The 24,912-nt window shown below is 50.5% G+C and overlaps 1 protein-coding gene across 1 annotated transcript in view; it reads left to right on the forward strand.

Annotated features, from left to right (window-relative positions):
- Ttc26 (tetratricopeptide repeat domain 26) overlaps positions 1 to 24,912 on the forward strand; it is a 227,643-nt gene that overhangs the window by 47,862 nt on the left and 154,869 nt on the right. The window contains exon 4 of the mRNA XM_077633401.1: positions 312 to 365. Coding sequence (XP_077489527.1) covers positions 312 to 365 — 54 coding nt within the window. The remainder of the gene's footprint in view (positions 1 to 311; positions 366 to 24,912) is intronic.

The raw sequence follows: 24,912 nt of genomic DNA on the forward strand, positions 1-24,912 counted from the left end.
TTACTCCATTGTGGGCTTGCAGCGCATTTGAGACCAAGAAACTCCATTTAAAAATGAGAGTTATAAAGAGGAAAATCCTCCGTTATGCCCCATTATTGGGTGCAAGGTGTAAAGTAGGTAATTTAACACATTACTGCTCCATATTGATGGAGTAACTGTTTCTGCTGGTGCAGTTTAAAGGGCAACGCCAACCATTTAAACTCCCAAGTGGGTTGATTCTTGTTTACGGTATACCTTTCTGACGAGCAGTAGTCTTGACGTCGCCGATGTTTCAGGCCTTAAGTTTCTTCTTCCTTCCTGCCTGGTCGCAGGGCACACTACCAGGAGGCCATCGACATCTACAAGCGCATCCTTCTCGAAAACAGGTGAGCCGGCGTCTGCTTCGGATCGTGTTTATCAGTCAGTGCGGTGGATCACCTGTGGTCATGTCGTTAGCTCCGGCCCAAATGGGTCAGCTAGGAATATTGCGACGAATCTTTGCACTGTTTGTTCATTCTTCAAATCTGCCGCCACGCCGCTTTATCGTTTTGTTTGCGACGCAAGACGCGACTAGATATATATCGATTGATCGCAGCCAGGCAGAGCTGATTCTACGTTGTTCCAGAATGTTCTAGTAACTTTGCACGCTTTATCTGCAAAGTTCGCTACCAGCTTTAAATTGAGCACAGCCAACAGCGGCGGCCATTCTGTTCGACGACCGCCGAGCACGCTACTCGCTTCGCCGCCGCCGAGTGAGTCAGTCCATTGTGGCCGCAAGTCTACCCAATAAGCAGTTTTTTTTAGAAGAACTTTTGTCCGTCTTCATCGCTCCTTCGTCTACCGTCACCACTACGTGACATCCGGTGGAGATGCGGAGTAGTCTTCCATGTTCCGGACGCCCCCTTCAAGTCGCGACGCCAGCCCTCAGCGCTTCGCACCCGAGGATGAGCCAGCAGCTCAGCGAGCCAGGCGACGTCTCCAGGGAATGGAGCCTGAGTTCGGGAAACTGCCGAAGCGCACCGGACAGCGAAAATACGCTGCTACGAGCACCGCAACCTCTCCGAAGATGTCGGCACCGATCATACTGCAGCAACCGCGGGTGCCGCCAACTTTCAATGGATCCCTATAGGCGAAGACCCCGAAGAATGGTTGTCCAATTTGAGTGCGTGGCATCATTCAACAAGTGTGTTGATGCGGCAAAAATTGGACAAGTATTTTTCTCATTGGATGGCTCCACATGCACGCGGAACGAAAACCACGAGTCGTCCCTAACGACATGGGAGCTATTCAAGAGGGAACTATTGAAGGTATTCACCAGTGTCGTGAGAAAAGAAAGAGCCGAAAGACTCTTCGAGTCCAGGATCCAGCTTCCGAATGAGCCCGTCCGTGGTTACGTCGAAGAGATTAAGCGCCTATTTCGCCGCGCCGACCCCGGGATGAACGAGGAAAAGAAAGTTCCGTTTTTAATGCGCGGCGTAAATGAACAACTCTTTCACAGCCTCGTCCTCCAGCCACCAGAAACAGTCGAGGAATTCATGCAAGCCTGCACGATTGAGAAGACCCTCGACGTCGGAGCTCGGAAGTACAATCGCCCTTCCTCTTCCTGTGCAATCCGTTCGGACACGACGGCCACCACCAGCGACAACCTGCGGGAAGTTATCCGCGATCGTCCGAGAGGAGCTACGCCGAATACTGCCATCCTCCCCACAACCGCAAGCAGCGACTCTGATGGATGTGGTACGGGAAGAAGTTCAACGGGTACTTGGCACCCCGACGGCCACAGAACCCCAGTCCATGACCTACGCCGCTGCAGTAAGGACTCATCAGCCCCAAACGACAACCCCTGCATCGTGTCCGACATGAACAACTTGTTTCCGAACACCACGTTCCTGCCCCAGCCTGCCCAGCCTGCGATCGACGTACAAGCCCCAGGAAATGCGACGCCTGGGTGAATTCCGACAACCGGCCGTTGCGCTTCCATGCGGTGAGGCCGGGCATATTCTTCGTCACTGCCCGTACCGGCGTATCGGTCTTCGAGGATTTGCCGTTGACGTCCCACGACCAGGCTTCGGCCAACGTCCGCAGGAAATCGACGAGTACCTGCGTCGAGAGGAGTACACGTCGAACCGCCTTTCGCGCTCACCATCGCCTTCAACCTCGCGCTTTGCGTCGCCACGCCGCACCTACGCAGCCGCGGTCCGAGGAAGGTCTCCCAGCCCCCGTGGGGGAAACTAAAGACAGCAACCTCTGGAGGTGAGGTTGCTCACGAGCGAAACGCCGAAGATCCTCCGCCGACCACGCCTCATGAAGACGCTGCAGCCGCTACGCCGCATGAAGAACCTACTCTCGCTGCACCCACGCCGCACAAAAGGACAACCCCGACCACGACGCAAACTGCCTTCAAAACGACGCCGCCACCCAGAAACGCTCCGACCACACGCTCCACCCGCGGCTCACAATCGCGACGAAGCCGTGACCCGACGCCAAGGGCGACAACATGTAATTCAAGAGCCAGGCCCTCCGACTTAGAAGTGACTATCGACGGCCGGAAAGTTACCGCTCTAGTCGACACACGAGCCAATTACTCAGTGATGAATGGAACATTCGCTGCGCAGCTGAGAAAAGTCACAACGGCTCGGACGGCCCACAAATTCGCACCGCAGGGGGCCACCTTATTACGCCATCAAGACGATGCACAGCGTGAGTGACTGTCAAAGGACATACCTATCCTGAGAAATTTGTTGTGCTACCGCAATGCTCCCACGAATTGTTCTGGGGCATGGATTTCCTTAATGAGCATCAGGCAATCATCGACATGCGATCCAAGCTGATCACGCTTTCGACGGACGAGGCCAATCCTTCGATGAAAACTCTGGAAAATCACGTTGCCCTGAGTGTCCTGGAGGAAGAAGTGAGCGTCCCACATTGTTCAAGCGTCATCCTGACCGTAGGCGCCACGAAAGCCATTAACGCTGAAGCCATCATCGAGGGGAACATGCAGTTGCTTCTAAACCGAGGAATCAGCATCGCAAGAGGCATCGCACATTTCCGCAATGGTCAGGCCGAAGTACTGCTGACAAACTTCAGCGAAGAATACCGGCACATTAACAGAGGAACGACGATTGCTTTCTTCGACGAAATATCCGACGTACGGGACTTCCTCGCCCTCTCCGACCCATCCGCAGAAGATTCGCCTGATCAAGAGAACTCGCCAACTGTCGACATCAACCCAGCCCTGCCCCGGAACAGACAAGACCAGATCCGCAATCTGCTTCGAAGCTACAGCGAGTGTTTTTCGTCATCGCCGAAGGTCCGACAAACGCCGATTGCCAAGCATCGCATTATAACCGACCAGCACGCCCGACTTCTCCGTCAAAGACCCTACCATGTGGCACCGCGTGAATTACATGCCATCCGGGACCAGGTCGAAGAAATGCTTCGCGACGACGTCATCCAGCCTTCAAACAGCCCATGGGCGGCACCGGTTGTTCTAGTGGGAAAGAAAGACGGCGCACTTAGATTCTGCGTTGATTACCGCCGCTTGAACAACATAGAAAAGAAGGACGTCTACCCCCTCCCCCGCATCGACGACACACTGGACCGCCTCTGCAACGCCAAGTATTTCTCATCGATGGACCCCAAGAGCGGCTACTGGCAAATTGAGGTCGACGAAAGAGATCGCGAGAAGACGGCATTCATCACTCCGGGCGGTCTCTTCGAGTTCAAGGTGATGCCATTTGGTCTCTGCTCCACACCAGCGACGTTTCAGCGAGTAATGGATACATTGCTGGCAGGCCTGAAGTGGCAAATTTGTCTCGTATATTTAGATGACGTCGTTGTCTTCGCCTCGAACTTTGAAGAGCACCTCAAAAGACTTCTAACAGTACTAGACGCCATCAAGTCGTCTGGCCTAACCTTGAAAGCACAGAAGTGCCACTTTGCCTACGAAGAGCTGCTGTTTCTAGGCCACATCGTTAGCAAGGAGAGAGTACGCCCAGACCCGCAGAAACCAGCTGCTATTCCACAGTTTCTACCGCCGGCCGATCAGAAAGCTGTGCGCAGATTCCTCGGACGGTGCAGGGATAAACAATATCTTCGAAAACCATAATATTGTAGCTTATTAAGAACGATGTTATGATGAAGGCAGTTGAGTGCCTTGCAGAAATCCACAAAAACAGCAACAGTAAGCATCTTCTTTTCAATATTCTGTACGATATTTTCTTTTAGTGCTAACAAAGCGTATTTTGTTGACCTATTTGATGCGAATAAAAACTATGCGAAGTCGACGCGACAAGGAGACACACAAAGACGCACACACAAAGCGCAGAACTTCCAACTGATTTTATTTTTCGACAGCAGGGCGCTTATATAAAGCAAACAGCATGACGAACAAGGTACTATATGCGCAGCAAAAAATAACAGCGAGCGCAGGATGACGACAGTATCAAGAGAGCCACATGTGAATAGGACCCCCGGAAAGCCCGGTTATGATCATCTAAGAAATCAATGTCTTTTCTTGATGGAGAAATGGGAGGCGAGCTAACGCTGTTGTCACCCGTTTTGGAGACTAAGTAAGCCTCGATAACTTCTCTTTCGGTTTTTGATTTCGCTCTTGAAAGGAATTTTGTTTTTTTTCTGGATAAGGATGGCAGTTGTTGGTATCGCATTTCCTGCAGTGCAGCGGAAGATTGTCGCCCGTGCCGGTGCGTACGTATGGACCGCCTGTGCTCCAGAGCACGCTCATCAAAGCACCGGCCAGTTTGGCCTACGTAGGTCCATTCGCACGAAAGAGGAATTTCGTAGATTACTTCTGAAATGCACTTAGTGAACTTGCTCATTAGAAAATCGGCCAGTTTGGCCTTGTCCTGTCGACTTCGCGCAGTTTGTATTCGCATTAAATATGAACCGACTAGCCCAACTATAGTGTCCCACTTGTTGAACTACCTTTTCTAAACCCACATTGTGCATCTGTGATAATGTTTCTTTTGGCGAAAAGTTTTGTTATGCGTGTAAAAATATTTTTGTCAATTCCCTTAGAGAATACTGGAAGAACAGACTATGTTTCGGTCACCGCCTTGAAGATTACAAGATACTGTGGCTGTTTTCATTTTGCCGGGAAAGTATCCTGACTCCAATATTAAATTACAGATGTGGATGAGAACAGAACTTATCGGTAGAACGTATTTGAGTGGTATTATCTGCAAGTTGTCTATATCTAAGGCCTTACTGTTTCGAAGGCACATAAAACTACTACACTCCTCAGATTCATTAGTTGGCTGCCGGAATATGGCTTCTGTAAAAATTCCAAGAGAGTTCATTTATGCAAGCAGGATTATTAAACAAAACTGCAGCATTTACGAAGTGACTGCTAAAGTATTCTGCTAGTTCTTTGTTGTACAATTCATTGCCACTGACTGTTATTTGTACCTTGCATAAAGCTTTTTCTTTCGCGACCTAGAACGTTATTCATTACTCTCCAGGCTGCCTCTGGTCGCTGCCGGGTAACATCAGCAAAAATGGGCTCATAATATGCAAACTTTGCTCACCTAATTTCACTGTTGAATTCATTCCTAATTTTCTTAATTTTTTTTCAATCTCGTTTCTAAGCCTGTTTGAAAAAACGAATGGTAAAGGAGGTTTTTGTTTTTAATTTTCTTTAAATACTCACGAGGAACCCATGGTTTCCTGGCTTTCTTAGAAGGTTTATGTATTATTAGTGGACAGTGCCCGGCGTGCACACATTCCAACAGTTCTATACATTCGTCATAGGCATCATTCGCACTAGTTTTACTAATCACGGATGACCAGTCTTGTGTAATGATGTCATGTTTAAATGCCTTTAAGCCATACTGAGTGACTTGTTGCAGAGTAAAGCACTGTTTGTGTTTGGTAGTTTTAAATGAATTTTTACGACATACAAAGAAAACTGACAGTGAAAGCGATCAAAAAATCGTCCTTGTCTTTTTGAGCGCCTTCACTGTCAGAATGGAAAATACTCGCCCACTCACTGCCATTATTCAACGAAGACTGGACAGGAGTCACTGTCAGACGCATTGAACGGGCATTGTAAACAGTGGTATCAATATTAGTTATAAGGAGGTCAAGTGCTGAAGATGTAGTCCTTGTGATACAAGTTGGGGTCAATTAAATTTCTGAAATCAGATGAAAGCAAAATTGTATTCAATTCAGAAGCGGAGCTGCTGTCACCTAAGACTTCGATATTAAAATCTCCACCGCAGATCAACCGAAGGTTAAAATAAAAAAAAATAGTCTAAGAAAAGATTCACAAAATTCCACAAATCGTGCAATGTTCCCACTCGGGGGCCGATAGAGCACAGAAATGATGTCATTCGCATTCTGGATGGTTACGGTTTCATAGTCATCTGTCACCTCACAGAAATCAGACAACAGGCAAAATTTCCTAACTTCCGTTGCAAGAATAGCTACGCCAACGCTTCGTCGGTCTGGGCGATTAACAAAAAAATGGTCGTAGCCATATAAATCCAGCATTTTAGAAACAGTCGAGTACCTATGTTTCTGAAAGCATCAGAACATCAACTTTGAAATGATATGGGTTGATTAGAATACCCATGCCATACTTTTTGCCACCAACAGAACGCGCGTTTACGTGAATTACAGATTCACATAACGGGAAATCACATTTAACTTCACAAAGTAAGGCGAGCTCCTGGTAATACGTTTGGTAATTTATGCTGCCAGAACAAGAAACCGCTCAGTGTCATCATTCAGTCGTTTCAGCAAAAGGTGTCGAGTCGCCTACCTGGCTGGAAACGATCTCCTCGACATCACACTGCCTCGTTATCTGAATGACAGGCGTATTAACAGCTTGCTTTGCGAAAATCTTGCCATTGCTCGTCCAGACTGACTTCCATTTGTGCTGATACTTTCTTTTGACGGTCATTCCAAGTTGTCTTATCAGTGCTGGGCAGAGGTGTTCATTTGCAGAGACTGGGGTTTTATCTTCAAGACCGAGGTTATCGTTTGTCAGGCGTTCCTTTTTGGCTTTCTTCAAAACACTATCACGCTGCTCGTGATCGGAACAGGACAATGATGTTGCTCTTTTTTGCTTCATGCGTCGGAACGCGATGGCAAACTTCAATGTCGCTTTCATCAATGGGCTCACTTATCGCGCTACCGATTTGGGAGAGTATTTCTGTGAGGGATTCGTTTTATTTTTCCACAACACGATGAATTCCAATGTTTCTTTTTCTAGAATATTGCTCGAATTGAACAAGGCGGTATTTCAGGTCTCGCACCTTTGTTTCAAGGGATGAACATACTGCTCGAAGTGCCTCATGAGCAGCTTCAAGCTGCGGGTTTTTTGCAACCACCTCAATCAGCGTCTTTTCAAGGTGGTTCGTTGTTGATGTGAAAATCATATGCTCTGGGTCATATGCTCTGGGTCATATTTCTCTGCTCAGTTTTCCGTTCTCGGATTTCGCTTATCAAGTTGACTCACGAAATGTTTGTTTTGACTTATTGCCTCAGTTCCTCCTTCAAATAGCTACGTCAGCTCTGCCTTCGTCCCTGACTTTACCTGTATCTTCACTGAGTATTTCGTTTGCAGATGAAAGAGAAAAAAACGATAAAATTTGACACCAAAGCAGAAAAATTCAGTATGACTACTCTAGGGATCAACAGTATTCAGCTTCAGCTTTGGCAGCAGCGACGAAGCTCAAAAACAGTAGTGAAATCGGGGAGTGAATTCTGTTTGCACTACTCTGCGGTGAAACAAAAGACTTGAGCGAGGAGCATACATACTTCGCCGCAGCAGCCAAGTGAAAGTAGCCTGATGATGGGGCTTTTGTAGCTTGCGAAACACCTCGACGCAGGCTCAGGTGCAGCAGCTGGTAGCAGCTGCGCAGACGACGATTACGCCTCCTCGTGTCTGGAAGATCCGGTGCCCGTGCGTGCGTAAGGCCATACAAATCCTGGTTACAGCTTCATAGTAGCTGCCCCGCGGCGCAACGAAAGACTTTAGCGAGGAGCATACACATTGCGGCGACGTCGCAAAGCAACTCGAGCTATGAGCGACGCCGTAGTGAAGGGCTCCAGAAATTTCCACCACCTGGTGTCCTACAACGTGCACTCAAATGCGTGCACACTACACGACCTCTAGAATTTCGCCTCCACCGAAATTCGACCGCCGCGGCCGGGATCGAACCCGCGTCTTTCGGGCCAGCAGCCGAGCACCGTAACCAGTGAGCCACCGCGGCGGCTACGTCCCCTTGAATCTCGGTTCACTTGATACGGTCGCCCCGGCCGACACCACACTGACGACGAGGATGTGGTCTGTTAGGCCTACTGGACTAGCGGCAACGATATATTCCAATCCTTTGTTCCTTAAAACAATGTGATGACGCCCGTCGTCTAGAAGTCTTTTCCCGTGTATAAAATAAACTTGATAGCAGTCCGCGACATACTCCCGTCGGCAACCTGCCTTTGTCTTAATCGCCAGCGAGGCAGCTTCGTCCATCCGGCGCGCTCAAATCGAGGGCGTTCGTTGTCACCAGAGGTGGGCAAATGCCCTCACTTCACTTTTCCTCCCTCACCCTCACTTTTGAATCCATGAATCTCCCTCACCCTCGTTTTCAAAAGTTATCCAGCCCTCCCTCACTTCGAAAAATTTGCTGGCCCTCCCTCGCTCTCAATAACAGTCGTTTCGAAACTGGAGTTATTTTTTGATAGTCGGCAACCTCTCGCGATATTGCTGAGTAATAGACATACAAGACAAGCCCTCAAGGCACTATTGGACGAGAGGCTAGATGCTTATACCGTTGTGTGTGTGCGGTGCACGTGTGCGTGAGTTGTTTGAGATAATACGTGAGACAAAATCAAGACAGTAATGAGCTGAATATTACTCTGCCTTTACTTCTGGCATGGACTGTGTTAAGTGGAAGCCCACAAGGCCGATGGGACCCCCCCCCCCCCCCCCGCACCTGTTACCAGGAGCGATCATGCCCGGGGAAGAAGGGGAATCGAGGAATGTACGTCGAGGCGTGACGCCCGCGCTTAGGGTGAAAGGCGGCACTAATCCTTTCTGTCCCGACGCATGGCAACCGGTGGATCGAATGCGCATGCAGCGAGCTGCGCATTCCACTGGGCTCGGGACAGCCCACGGGGACAATGCCCCCCCCCCCCCCGCACCTGTTACCAGGAGCGATCATGCCCGGGGAGGGGGGGGGGAATCGAGGAATGTACGTCGAGGCGTGACGCCCGCTTAGGGTGAGAGCTGCGCATTCCACTGGGCTCGCGACAGCCCACGGGGCCAATGCCCCCCCCCCCCCCCCCCGCACCAGTTACCAGGAGCGATCATGCCCGGGGCGGGCCCTGGGCTCCGCCCACTAGTACATACGATGCATTTGCTTTGCTATTGGTCCAAATTGGGCGAGAGCTAGATTACTCAAGCTCCGCCCAATTATCGAAGGGGTTAAAACCCGCGGAAAACGACGACTTGGGAGGAGCGCGCCGAGTCTCAAGCTCGGCCGTTTTTAACAGCCTTTTTTAAATAGCCTTTCTTTACCAGCCTTTTCTTTAAACTGCCTTGTCATCACCACCTTGTATTTCAATCACGTCTTTAATAAATAAGTTTTGCTTTAAGAGGTTGGAACTGCTGCCCCAACCGGCAACGTGTCGCCGGACGAAGACCTGAAGTACTCTTCGTACTGCTAACTGCCGTTCCCATCGGTAGGAGGGCAGAGGAAAGTTTAACTGGTGCCGTGACCAGGATCGTCTGAGCGGCTTCCTGCAGAGCGGTTGGAGGCAGTACCTTCCTGAAGATTGACGGAGCACAAAATCTTGGGGAGAAGCCCCGGGGACCAAAGTCCAGGCGAGGCCTCGGAGGCAAGGCTGAGGGGCCAGTGAGGCGAGACCGACGGAGCGAAGCGCGGCGACTTCTTCGGCGCCTGCGGCTGGCGACTTCTGCGGCACCCGCGGCTGGCGACTTTGAAGGCCGGGAGGACGTGAAGGGCCTGCTTCAAGCTACAGATTCCGGCCACCCTTCTGCGCCTCAGGACGTGACTTGCTGCTGCAACGAAACAAGTACCATGACCGACCGCCCGACAACGGAGTGAGTTTCCCCATTCTCACTTTACTTGCCTCGGGAGTGCTTGAGCCGCGGGGTTAGACTTAAACAAGGCACAATGGTCACAATAGGCCTGGGTAGGTGAATACGACTACGAGTATGGCTCTGAGCGCGCAGAAATGTCAGAGGCCGAGCGGGCCATGGAAAAGGAGCGAGGCGACACTATTATCCAAGAACTCAAACGCCAGTTAGCGGTAGCCGAAGAGAAGCTCCGGCAGGAGAGGAAAGAGAATTGAGGAGGAGGAACGCTCACGGAGAGCGGCGCGTGTACCGCTGAAGACGGCACAGACACAGTCATGCACTATCATCGCAAACGACGCTGATCAAACGCTGATCGATGCGGCGATTAAAGAGGATAGCGGCATTCATTCGGTGCCTATTGAGGACAGTCAGAGGAGAATCAGGTTCCTCCAGACGGTGCAGCGATCAGTAGAGTCGAGGAGCCGCACGTTGTGCAGTCAACCACGGGTGTTGACACACCCCAACACCCTTGATCCGTAGAGCGGAGGTGGGCTCTGCGCACGTGCGCGGGAAAAATTCGACCCGCGATTCAGACCATGCAGGCCGAATATTGCGAAGCAGCCGAGCATGTGCATAGTAAGGCTAATGGCGCTGATGAGCGAAACGGCACGGACTGCCTTGCCGGACGGGTTGCCCAGTGTGACACGTTGTTGCCAGTAGAAGCGCCAGTAGGCCAGACAGCGTTTGGCGAAAGCGGCGTGTGCGTGCAAAACAGCATGCGCATCATTCACAGCTGCGTTGGAGAAGCCAGCCCCACAGCTGGGGTAGTCACGACTGTTTGGAGCCGGAAAACTCGTCTAACGCGGCCGATAAGTTGGGCGGAAGATGAGTGGAGTCCCATCAGCGACGACGGTAAAATTGCCCCCACGCCCTGAGAGAAGCAAAGTTACAATGCCGCTTACAGCGGCGAACCGCGACCCATGCTGCGATCTCATTACGGGTCTGGGCAACTGGCGGGTCGCAACCTAGAGGCCCGGTGATGATGAATGCAATGAGCCGACCATGCCACATTCTAAAAGGCTCTCTCGATATGAGCATTTAGAGCCGTTCGCGGAAGCTTGCGCCCCATATGCGCAGACTGTCGGCGGCTCCACCGAGGTAGAAGATGAGCAATGCAACCGGAGTGCAGGACAAATGCCAGAATGGTGCACGCTGCATCAAGTAATCTCCAGTTTTATGCCATCGGGCCACGTGTTCGATCCTGGTGGATAAAGACAACGCCTAAAGATCCCAGCCTTAACTCACTCTGCCGGGTGGCGATAGGTGTAAAGATGTACTTGTGGCTCGAGCACACAACGAGGCAGGGGGTGAGAGTGGGGGGAACATGAGCACAAAAGACACTGAAGATGGTTGGACAGGCTCATGCCAGTGGGCTTATTCTGTCCCTTTGCGAACCTGTTTTCCTTTCTGAGGACATATAATCCATGTCTGGCGAATAGCGCCGCGTCACAATGTCTGTATTGCCCTCATTTGGATCGGGTTGCGGTGTATATGCATGAGAGCTGGAGTTATTGTATGTTTTCTGCATTCGGTATGCAGTTCCATGTTGTTGCGTGTGAAATTTTTGTAATGCTTTTATGAGAGGATTTCATTTCTGCTTGTCGTCCTGTACTTGAAATGTGTTAACTAAGAATTGTGCTTGCGTCTGCATGCCTGAAGGTATCTTCCCTAGCATGTTTTTTCTTTCAATGTTAGTAGGATGCAGAAGGCTATTTTTTTTTGTGCTGGTACAGCGGCCAGTGGGGGCCCGGACCCTTTTGCTTTCGCGCATTTTGTATGTTGTTGAAGGCCGGATTTTTTTGTTGTGCTATTGTGGGCTTCGGTATGTTTTTTGTACAGCAAGTGTCCCTCCAACATTCTTGGTGGGGAGGTGTTAAGTGGAAGCCCACAAGGCCGATGGGACCCCCCCCCCCCGCACCTGTTACCAGGAGCGATCATGCCCGGGGAAGGGGGGGAATCGAGGAATGTACGTCGAGGCGTGACGCCCGCGCTTAGGGTGAAAGGCGGCACTAATCCTTTCTGTCCCGACGCGTGGCCAACCGGTGGATCGAATGCGCATGCAGCGAGCTGCGCATTCCACTGGGCTCGGGACAGCCCACGGGGACAATGCCCCCCCCCCCCCCGCACCTGTTACCAGGAGCGATCATGCCCGGGGAGGGGGGGGGGGAATCGAGGAATGTACGTCGAGGCGTGACGCCCGCTTAGGGTGAGAGCTGCGCATTCCAACTGGGCTCGCGACAGCCCACGGGGCCAATGCCCCCCCCCCCCCCCCCGCACCAGTTACCAGGAGCGATCATGCCCGGAGCGGGCCCTGGGCTCCGCCCACTAGTACATACGATGCATTTGCTTTGCTATTGGTCCAAATTGGGCGAGAGCTAGATTACTCAAGCTCCCGCCCAATTATCGAAGGGGTTAAAACCCGCGGAAAACGACGACTTGGAGGAGCGCGCCGAGTCTCAAGCTCGGCCGTTTTTAACAGCCTTTTTAAATAGCCTTTCTTTACCAGCCTTTTCTTAAACTGCCTTGTCATCACCACCTTGTATTTCAATCACGTCTTTAATAAATAAGTTTTGCTTTAAGAAGTTGGAACTGCTGCCCCAACCGGCAACGTGTCGCCGACGAAGACCTGAAGTACTCTTCGTACTGCTAACTGCCGTTCCCATCGGTAGGAGGGCAGAGAAAGTTTAACTGACTGCATGCATACATGTGCCCTGCAGCTGTAACATTTCATTGTTATCGATATGCACTGCTAAAATGTGTCAGCACGTTGTTTAGTTTGTGTACAAAAACTTATGTATGCCAAGAATATTTAGAAAACAATTCAGTAGTGTTTACCACGACAATTACAATAAGCGCTGAGTGCAAAATAGACTCAGAACACGGAAAGTTTCTCGGTCGCTTAATTACCATTGCCCGATGAACATTGCGATAGCTCTGATCAATTGATTGAAAAACATTTCTTTCGTTAGAAAATGCAAATGGAGATGATCATGCTAGGCGGCTATCAGACCACGGCTGACAGCGACCTGAGTAGCCATTTAATCACCCGGGTTTTCACGGCCAGGTCGGAGCTGAGCAACATAACCTTCCACGCTTCCACTGCTCGAGAGTAGGAACTTGTATTTGAGATACCGATGGCGGCTCCTCTTTATGGCTCCACAATAAGCGATCGTAAGTGGCTATTTCGCCACATATTGTACATTCCGGGAGGTAATCACCGGGATAGAATTTTGATAGCAAGCAAGGAGTCATGACGGATCGCGTCTGTAGTCGCCTCCAGGTGGTTTCCTAGGAGGGAAGATCCTCCTTCGGTCTAAAATGGTTAGTAATTTCGTTATATGATGCTAGGCCGTCCTTCGAGAAACTGTCAACTAACTACCGCGCCCCCATCTCGGCTGACGAATACTCGAGCTTTGATGTGCGCCGCTTCGTCACCAGCTTTCCCGGATTGAGCCGGGACCCATATCAACTGAATAGTTCTGAGTTTCTTGTTTGACCAAATACGTTCATAGCTGTTTGTGAAATTCTTCCCCTCGAATAAATGCATACGGCGAATTTAGAATCGCTTAGTATAGTATCAGCGTTGGTGCTAATAACGGCAAGGGCGATAGCCTGCCTCTTCTGCCGTTTCTGGGGATATCGTTTTAGTAGTGCCGGAGATATCAGTCTTCCTTGCGCGTCCACTGCCGCTGGTGCGAACGTTTGTTTCTGTGGGTATTCTGCGGCATCTGCATATACCGCTTGTTCATGTTGGCTGTATATTCTGTGCAGAGCTTTTGTCCTAGCTTTCTCCCCTCGTGGTTAGCAAGGGGGCCGTATTCTGAGTTTGTGTCATAATAAAAAGCGCCAAAATCTGCCGCAGAGGGCACACCTGATTGGTCGAAACGCCGGAAGCGGATGTCGATTCGGGGGCGACTGTGAACAGCGGCAGGATGTCACTGCGTGGCGGTTGCCGCACAGAAACGTCCAGCGGCACTATTGCTCTTTGTCGAGAAATGGAACGCGACCAATGCGACAGAAGAAAAATTTAGCCACAGGTTTAGTTAAACACCGCACTAAGCAGACAGAGCAGTTGTCGAAACTTCAACGCCGGTCCGAAAAACCCCAACTGGACCATTCTGACCTGGTCGCAACTTCTCCTCCAGGAAGTTCACAACCGCCGAAACGTCAATCCTAGCCAAGGGACACAAATTCAACCTCCAGGTTAACAGACCCCCCTTCCAGCAATCGTATCTGCGCTTGAAGTCGGTATCCGGCAACTGGAACCTGGTGTACGAGAAGAGGTGAGGCTCAAATTAATAGGTGTACTCAATTCAGTGCAAGCACACCGAAAAGAATCAAACCTAAATCCGGACGAAAGGCAAGCCCTGCAAGACCTCAAGACAGACACCAACATAGTGATCCTCCCAGCGGACAAGGGCAACACAACAGTCGTTTCTGGCAAGACGGGACTACGAAGAGAAAATATCCACCTTACTCAGCAGTCAAGAATATGCAAAATAGAAGAAGGACCCCACGACCACTACCCAAGCAAGGCTAAACAAAACACTGAAAGAAGTATTCGAAAAACAGCCCGCCTTCCGAAACATCTACCTTCAGTTATTGAGCACCAACGGATCGGCTCCAGCATTCTACGGCCTGCCCAAAGTCCACAAACCGGGGATCCCTTTGCGCCTGATTGTCGACTTCCGGTGTTCCCCTCTTCGCTCGTTGTCAGAATACCTTCACAAACTAATATCCCCAATCGCAGGGAAAACAGCGACCCATATCCATCATTCCAGACACTTCATCGAACTGGTGTCCCAAGTTACCCTTGAGGCCGACGAATGCCTTGTCTCCTTCGACGTGGTGTCCCTTTTCACAAACATCCCCGTGAATCTTGCGGTGGCCGCTACCTGTGACGCACTACAGCGCGACGACACACTCAGCCCTACACACGAACCCCGCTGAGCGTAAATGATGTGTGGCGCCTCCTGGAGTTGTGCCTATCAAACACATACTTCTCGTCAAACGGGGAATTTTACCGACAAGTGAAAGGAACACCAATGGGAGCATCCATCTCTGTCGTCATGGCCTATTTAACAATGGAACACGTCGAACAACGAGCCCTCAACTCATTCCACCCGAAACCAAAGATTTTCCTCAGGTATGTCGACGACTGCTTCGCCGTCATCAAAAAATTTGAGACTCAAAATTTCCTTCGTAATTTAAACTCCGTAGAACCTGACATTCAGTTCACGCTAGAGGTGGAACAAGAAAACTCCCTGCCGTTTTTGGACGTCCTCGTGTCCCGAAACGACAGTACCCTTCAATTCTCCGTATACCGCAAACCAACCCACTCAGGCCGGTATCTCCACTTCTCTTCGAACCACCCGACAGTCCATAAAGCATCAGTGGTGAAGACGCTGTTCAGAACAGTTGAGACACACTGCAGCACAGAACTTGACAGAAAAAAAATAACGCACGATATTCAAAGAACTCATCATAAACGGCTACCCAAAAGACTTTATTCAAAAAACCATTCGACGTCAAAAACACAATATTCGTCAAGAAATCAACGCCAAAGGCCAACGCCACCACCAAAATACGTCACTTTACTTTATGTCGGAGGTGTCAGCGAAACCATCGCCCGAATCCTGAAAAAAACGGGTCTCCAGGTTGCGCACAAGCCCACAAACACTGTTGCGCTTTGCCTACCTGTTCCCAAAAACCGGCCGCCGAGAGAAAGAACCCAAAGCATTGTCTACCAAATTCCATGCGCCGACTGCGACGCAAGCTACATCGGCGAAACCAAAAATTTCAAAGAAAGAATTCGGCAACATAAGAACGACGTCCGCAAGTTCACAAGAGAGCGCAATCCAGTAGCCGAACATTCCCAGGACTCCGACCATAGAATCAACTTTGAAGAAACCCGCATCCTCGGAACCTTAACAAATTACCAAAAGAGGCTCCTTCTGGAATCCTGGCATATCCAAACCACCCCGAACAATATCAACCGCACAAAAGGAAACCTGCCCCCAGTATATGCCCAGGGACTTCGCTCTTCAACGCAACGGAAAAAAGTCGCCATTCAGCACCTCCCTGTTGTGCGCCAGCGTGACTAACAGCCTAAACCCCCCTCCCCCGCGCCTTTCGCGACACAGCTGTCGTTCTTTTCACCCCCCCCCCCCTCCCCTCCATACTTAAAAGACGCTAGCTACTGCCCTCAGTCACCCCTGGTGAAGGAGCCGAGTCGGCTTCGAAAGGTTGGGTTAAAGTTAAAATTTTGGTTGGAGATGTGCAGTTTATTATGTGGTCAAACCCAACCAGACAGGCATATCTGTAAAAATGTTTAGTTTTCAAGTTTAGTTGCGCATTGGATTCCACTATATTGTGGAAATATGGGGGGACAGCCTTCCGCTCCCCCGCACTCCCACTCCGCGGATGCAGCGTTCCCGCTCGCTAACCGCCGAGGGGTTCGTGCTCGAGGGAAACAATGGGAGGGGACGACAAAGCGTGAACACTCATATGCTTTTTATCACAATTGGAAATAATAGACAGAGCGGGCCAGCTAGCTGCAAAACATCAACGAGGCGTTCCTCGGAAGTAGAAGGCAGCGTAGGAAGGACTTCTGACTTACCGCCTGGGGCAGGGGCGCGACCTCGGAAATATCGGCGGGGAACATTTGTATGCGCCGACAATGGCGGCCGTGTTTTCCCGTGCGCGCCGCATTCTTGGGGCGAAGCGACCCCCAGCACTTGCAGGGGAAGGCGACCAGAGCGCGCGTTTGCGGCGCTCGCTTCGCTGTCTGGAACCAGAAGTCCAGCGGCAATGCACGCCGGATCTCCGTGCGCCTGCCGCGGAAGGTGACGAGAGCGTGCGGCTGCAACCGCTCGTGACACTGGCCGGATCCCGAAGAGGGCCTCTCCGGTTCCGCACAATTCCGCATAATTTACGAGGTGGCGCTCGTAGGTTGCGCGTAGGTCCCGTCGCCGTTCCTTTTCCCCCATGAGGGAGACTTCCCTCCTCGCCCAGCCGGTGCTGTCCTGACGCACGACGATGGAGATGGTCCGCCGCGTCGAAACGGAGGTGGAAACAGGTATTCCACAACATGCAAAGGTAATATCAAAGCTGCTTTGATATTTGTGGCATGCACTCACTCGGTGCACAATGCGCGCTCCGTGCCGTGCTGAACCAAGAGGCCTTGACAACTTGCCGTCTGCAACATCGCTGAATGTGAGCAGGTGTTGTGATGGGACGGTTGTGCAGACGGTAATTTACGTTTTTCATTCCTTTTATGCAGGCATTGCAAGAACCGCCAGATGCCGTTGTTAAGTTTTTAATTTTTTTCTAATAGCAGAAAAAGAGGAGCACTCGCCAAAAAAGAAATAAAGGAAAAACAAAGACGTTTCGGGGCCCGTACGGGTCCCTTGTTCACAATGGCAGCGGATGGGCAAAGGTGGTTACTTATGTACGGTGCAGGTGACGTAATGAGCATGCGTAGATCTCAGGAAGATTACCCCTCGTTCGGTTTAATACATGTGGCGTCGTTTGGATGTGAAGTGATTCTAGAAGTAAACGGGACGATAAATACTTCTCCGTCGCGATGACTGAGGCGTTCTTCCAATCGATGGCATCGGATGCAACTTGATAGGTTCAGCCAAGGCATTTTCTTTCGTGCGGCCTTTGGCGACGTCATTTTGATGTTGTTTTAAGCGCCTGAAAAAATTGCCTGATTCGCCGATGTATGCAGCTTTGCAGTCCTTGCAGGGAATCTTGTACACCACTCCGGGGAATCTGTTTCTTTCAACCCGGTCTTTAACAATGACAGGTTTTTGCTTCAGCTTACTTGGTGGCACGTGGGCGATATGGACATTGTAGTCCTTGAAGACCCTGGCTAAGGCCTCGCTCATTCATGGAGCGTAGGGGATGTTTGCTCGCTTGCTTTTCTTGGTGGCCGTTGTTTCCGCGTTTCGACGTGAACAGCGGCGTTCTGCAGTGATTATCATATTTTTCGGGTACCCGTTGTTGGCAAGATCCTTCCTCACAATTTTTAGTTCGGATCTGAGTGTCCTCGGGCTTGAACAAAGGCAGAAAGCGCGGCCGAAAAGTGCAGATGCAACAGAGCGTTTATGTGCGGCAGGGTGTGCCGAATGAAAACTCAGGTACCGACCAGTGTGAGTGGGCTTGCGGTACACGCTCGTTGCGAGCCCATTGCTTGTTCTTTGCACAAGCACATCCAGGAAGGGAATGGCTCCATTCTGTTGTTCTTCTTTGGTGAATTGAATTGTCGGCTGAAAGGAGTTCAGGTGCTCAAGGAAATGGCTTGCATCCTGTCGGCGAATCACACAAAAACAGTCATCGACGTACCGGAGAAACAGTTTAGGGGCTGGATGAAATGAACCCAGTGCCTCTGCTTCAATGCGTTCAAAAACAACTTTTTGGCACAGTCATGGGTGCTTCCGTCTCCGTCGTGTGCGCAAACATTGTTCTTGAACGCATTGAAGCAGAGGCACTTGGTTCATTTCATCCAGCCCCTAAACTGTTTCTCCGGTACGTCGATGACTGTTTTTGTGTGATTCGCCGACAGGATGCAAGCCATTTCCTTGATCACCTGAACTCCTTTCAGCCGACAATTCAATTCACCAAAGAAGAACAACAGAATGGAGCCATTCCCTTCCTGGATGTGCTTGTGCAAAGAACAAGCAATGGGCTCGCAACGAGCGTGTACCGCAAGCCCACTCACACTGGTCGGTACCTGAGTTTTCATTCGGCACACCCTGTCGCACATAAACGCTCTGTTGCATCTGCACTTTTCGGCCGCGCTTTCTGCCTTTGTTCAAGCCCGAGGACACTCAGATCCGAACTAAAAATTGTGAGGAAGGATCTTGCCAACAACGGGTACCCGAAAAATATGATAATCACTGCAGAACGCCGCTGTTCACGTCGAAACGCGGAAACAACGGCCACCAAGAAAAGCAAGCGAGCAAACATCCCCTACGCTCCAGGAATGAGCGAGGCCTTAGCCAGGCTCTTCAAGGGCTACAATGTCCATATCACCCACGTGCCACCAAGTAAGCTGAAGCAAAAACTTGTCAGAGTTAAAGACCGGGTTGAAAGAAACAGATTCCCCGGAGTGGTGCACAAGATTCTCTGCAAGGACTGCAATGCTGCATACATCGGCGAATCAGGCAATTTTATCAGGCGCTTAAAACATCAAAATGACGTCGCCAAAGGCCGCACGAAAGAAAATGCCTTGGCTGAACCTATCAAGTTGCATCCCATGCCATCGATTGGAACAACGCCTCAGTCATCGCGACGGAGAAGTATTTATCGTCCCGTTTACTTCTAGAATCGCTTCACATCCAAACGACGCCACATGTATTAAACCGAACGAGGGGTAATCTTCCGGAGATCTACGCATGCTCATTACGTCACCTGCACCGTACATAAGTAACCACCTTCGCCCATCCGCTGCCATTGTGAACAAGGGACCCGTACGGGCCCCGAAACGTCTTTGTTTTTCCTTTTTTCTTTTTTGGCGAGTGCTGCTCTTTTTCTGCTTATTATGTTCCCTCCTCGCCAGACGGGCTTCCGTCAAACGCTCGACTACGTTAATTTTTTTCTGCAGGAAATATATAATAAGGATGAGCTCAAAATTTATTGATGCTGTGTTTCTGTCATATATGCGTTGGGAGACTTCGCAGACGAAGTTTTCATAGCTTCGCCACGGTACGAAGCGTTCGCATGCCCACACTGACGCCTGAAAACTAACTTGCAAGGTAACTCGCGAGCTCAATATAGAGCTGCATCACCGTAGCTATCGAGAGCATTAAGGGACGCCGAAAACCACATGTGGCATGTCAAACGCGTCTGTGTACTAGCGCTATTCACTGTAGTAGCACGTCGCTGGAGACTGACCATCCATTCACATGAGAAGTTGCACGCTGCTAGATATTACACACGATCATGATGCAGGACTCTTCAACAGCTAATAGAAAGTTCTAGGATCAGAAATGCACGTTTTCGCGCAACAAACGCAAGCATTCTCCGGGACATTATGGTTCATGTTACACAATTCAACGTACGCAGGCGAAGTGACTCCGGTGATAGTGGCACCATCAGGTTTGAATGAAGAGAACAATTTCTGCAACAAACCGGTGCTCGTTAGGCCTATGAGCTACCGAAACGTCCAACTAAATAAAAACAGGCCAAATTTATCGCCCATCCGATTTGTTACAGGAAAGAGTAGACGAAGCGAAAGCCCCTTATCCAGTTTATAGCCAGTTCACGCGCCGAAACGCGCAGTAACACCGACGAGTTTACTTCGAAGCGAGAGGCTCTACTTCAGAGCGCGCTGCCATATGTTGGCCGTCCTTGAGCAGCGTACGCTGTGTTTGATGTCACCGTCCGGTTTCATCGCCCCTTTTCGCTGCATCCGAACCACCACATCCCCTCCCGACGTTTCCACCAATCAGGTGTGGCCACTGCGGCAGATTATGACGCTTTTTATTATGACACAAACTGGGAATACGGACCCATGATGCATATTCGTAGGTATACTGGCCTGACTAGTATGGCCTGAGCGATGCGTTTAGGTATTTGTGTCTTGGTGTCTAGTGATGGCAGCTCGATGCTTAGTCCCAGGCGATCATGTATGGCCCTTCCTGTTTTGATGCGGGAAAGTCGGCCTCGTTTCATTGTTAAGTGCGCTTCCTTAAGCTCATCTAGGGTGTTGTGTGCCCCGAAGCTCAGGAGTCTTTCGGTGGAGGTACCACCTCGATGGAAGGAAACGTGAACAACCTGGCGCCAACACGCCCCGCTTTTGGAATTCATTTTCATCGTGCTTTTACCTTGGTGGTACGAAAAGGACGTCAGAGTCGTCCTAGAATGTATCATGGACGAGTCTGGGGTCTTTTTGCTATCACCGAAGTAAAAGCGCGGTGAAAAGAAATTGAAGCAGCGGGGCGTGTTGGAGCCCTAATGCAGCATTGTATGTGTGTCTAATTATAGCCTGCTTTTTAAGTGCCGACTAATTTTAGGCATGGGAGCGCGTAGACAAGCCTGCTTGGTAAAAATGATTGTACTATTTTGCAGAGTTACTTCACCTTCATTCGCATCCTTTTGTTGCAATTCGTCTGATTAGTCCTACTGTCACGCTGACGGCTATCTTGAGTGTTACTAATGTCTCCTTGTTCTTCCTTTTGTGACAGAAGGAAGAGTCCCAGTATTCTTATAGTTTAAGCTTCCTTTACAGGGAGCCCTACCATCCAGGTATTAAGGGAGACGGATGTTTATAATTTCTGGCTCGAAGGGCTTGCGGTGTGTCTCTGATTACGAATAATTCGGATTCGGAGGGCGAGCAGGTTAGCCTTGCTTCACCCGACAGGTATGTTCTTTCTACAGCTTGTTGCAGGGTATCCCATATCTGACCATCGCTGCCAGTTGTCGTCCATAAAGTGATATCTGCATAGAACGAGAGCCGCAACACCGGGAAGGCAGCTAATTTAGGAGGAATTTTGATTAGTGCGAGGTGCGATAGCCCCGTGTCTTCTGAATTTCACTCCTAATCTCCCGCCTTTTCGGGCGGTTTGCTCTATGCTCGTTTGATGACGCTCCCACGCGCACGGATGAAAGATGATGAAGATCAAGCAAAGACTGGCGCTCACGCAGACTAGAGGTCTCTTTCACGCGCTTGCGTTGCCGGGTTCCACTTCTAAATTTCTACCTTCACAGATCTGGCCTGGCGGCTTCCCCACTGTGCCCATTTTGTGCCGAACCTGAGACAATAGATCATTTCTTGCTGTTCTGCCGCCGTTTCTCTCATTTGAGGAAGCGTCTTTTGCAAATTCCATTTCATCAACTGGGCTTGCCCCGCCGCGGTGGCTCAGTGGTTAGGCGCTCGACTACTGATCCGGAGTTCCCGGGTTCGAACCCGACCGCGGCGGCTGCGCTTTTATGGAGGAAAAACGCTAAGGCGCCCGTGTGCTGTGCGATGTCAGTGCACGTTAAAGATCCCCAGGTGGTCAAAATTATTCCGGAGCCCTCCACTACGGCACCTATTCTTCCTTTCTTCTTTCACTCCCTCCTTTATCCCTTCCCTTACGGCGCGGTTCAGGTGTCCAAAGATATATGAGACCGATACTGCGCCATTTCCTTTCCCCCAAAAAACCAATTATTATTATTAACTGGGCTTGCCTGTGTCTTCCGCGGTTGTTCTTTCAATTGGCGCTTCTTTGCTTGGACGAAGCGACAGGAGTGTGCGCTCTGCTGTGCAAAATTTTCTTCAAGAAACGCAGCGCCTCCCGTTCTAATTTCTTCTTCCCGCTCTCAGTCAGTACGACATTGGAACATTACAGGCATTGTATACTATTATGCACATTAAGCCATTGTCCCGTCTTCGATCTCCAAGTTAACAGGATCCCTGTCCTTCCGTTTTCCAATCTATCAGGCTACATCCTATTACCACTCCTTTTCCCGTCAAAACTTTCCTGTATCCAGCAATTAACCGCCTGTGTCTTGGCCACTCCCCCGTAGTGGGTATGTGCCAGTAACGTCGGAGGCCTTCCTTCCTTCCTTCCAGTCCACCATTTTCTTTGGGCTCTCCTCACTAAGCCCTGGCCAATCCCCCGTCGTGGGTGTGTGCCATGTCTCTAAGGCAACAACAACAGCGTGAGAGGCTGGCAGTTCAACACGCGTGAACGCGGCTACGTGACCAAGACGACGACACTGCAAGCACAGCTTGAGTGCTTGACAGTTCGTACAAGCAGGATGCCAAGATTTCTCCCAACTGATTGTTCATCTCAGGGGGATATGTATGAACCGACCCACTTTAAATCGGAGCGGCACTCACTTTTGATGATGTGCTCAGCCGTACCTCGCGTCTATGCTCTGCTGCTCTTTTTGCGATGTGTTTGCTAAAAGCTTTGTAAACCATTTAGATGACGCAAATAGAATATATTTTGCGATGGCGTAGTGGTCTGAAGCAGCGGCCAGCGGAACTGATCTTTTAGCGCCGCCGCGTGTTCGGATCCCGCTCCCCGAGCTATAAAGCTTTTTTATTTCTTTAGTGTCTTCCCCCGGTGCCGTGCCGGCTTTCCGCTGCAGTGAGGCTGTTATGTGGTCGCTTAAAATAAAACATTATTGAGGCGACTTGAACATCAGACGGCTCGCTAAAATGCAGCATTTGGGCTTCCCCCCGAGTCTGGAGTGAACGATTCCTGTGGTTGCCATTTTAGTGCCCTAGCGCTTCCACTGCTCCGAAAAGTGGTAGTCTGTCTGTTCAAAGCCTGCTTCTAGCACGTGGGCCATTTGGTCACACGACATTGTGAGGTCATCACAAGCTGCCCATCGGATTGTGAGCAAACTGCCCACCGTGGCAGTTCAATTAATGGTTAGTCTGGAGAGATTCCCCAGGAACAGCATGGGCCTCACAAGCCCCGCCTATGGCAGCACCTGCCATCGCAGGGCAGTGGCGTGTAGCTTAACCGCTGCACATCTGCACCAGGAGCGGAATCAGGGCTCCCAGGCATCTGTGATTGTGATAATGACCAATTATACCGTGGTGTATGTCTAAAAGGATGCAATATCGCGCCAAATTACATCATATCATATAATGTTACGTGGTGGCCAGCCGAAGAAAGAGACACGATGATTGATTGCAGCGAGATGATTTAATGGCTGGCTGCTGGCCTAGCGCGAGCGCTCCTGCCCGCGCCACTGCACAGTTCGTCGTCTTCTTCGTCACAATATTACCCAAAGTAATCCAGTTCAGGGGCCCTATTAGGCAACTGTCACAGTGTGATGACCCCCATAATGCGCAGGTCCACACGGGACGGAGAGGCAAAGAGACACCGTATGGCTCAGTTTAAACAAACAGGTATATTCAATAATTACACATGATTAAGGTTATACATCAGAGGCTGGGGCGTCCGAGCTTACGTGCCGACGACTTCATGGGGGCGATGGAGTGGCTCCGGAGTTGGGCTCGAGCGGTTGCTGGCAGAAGCTGCACGCCGTCGGGCTTCGGCGCTGAAGGCCCTCTTGGCGAACGATGTCGTCCTCAGTTCAGCAGTAGAATTTCAATTGTCGTCCGTTTCTTCGAGGATGGTTCACAAACCCTTCCTCTAGTGTCGTTCGGCTTGGAAGATGAACAGGAGGCGAGCTTGTAGATGATGACAGCAGAGCATAATTTTACAACATACATATACAGAGAGTTAAACTGGAAAAAGCAGAACTGAATTTACAAAAGAACAAACTTTGCACTTCTTTACTCATCGACCGGGCAGGTTAGTGCCTAAGTAGCTTCACATTACATGCTAAGCATGGAGTCCCAGCTCAGACTGGGCTGCATCCGTTTACATGTGCTTTTAAGCACTTGATTAACAAAGGACTAAGGGCGGTCATTTCCAGTGGCCCGCCCAAAGCATCAATTCTCCAATCCAAAATAACATGCGAGATGGGGACCACCCCTTTGGGTTGGGCTTAGCCTCGAACCCAGAGTCTGTTAACAATACAAACTAAATAAACAACAAAAACGCCACCACTCTCTCTCAAGTGAGAGTATACACAGGCTCTCTCCTCGGAGCTAATTCACTAGCGCCTGTCTTTCCACATTCTTGGCGAGTACTGCCTGTCCGCCATGACACGTGTCCGTCGCGGCCCTTCTGGGAAGTTGTGGGTGCCTTCCCGGCGATAGCCCACGACAAAGGGGGGGGGGGGGAGGGAAAGAATGTCGTCTTCGCGGTAGCGCATAGCGTCGGCTGTGGTACGGAGCGCTCTGGCCCGCTGACAGCTCCCTTGTCCTGGAATGTAACCGGAAATTGGGG

This window comes from Amblyomma americanum, chromosome 8, assembly GCF_052857255.1.
Source record: "Amblyomma americanum isolate KBUSLIRL-KWMA chromosome 8, ASM5285725v1, whole genome shotgun sequence".
Classification (NCBI taxonomy): Eukaryota; Metazoa; Arthropoda; class Arachnida; order Ixodida; family Ixodidae; genus Amblyomma; species Amblyomma americanum.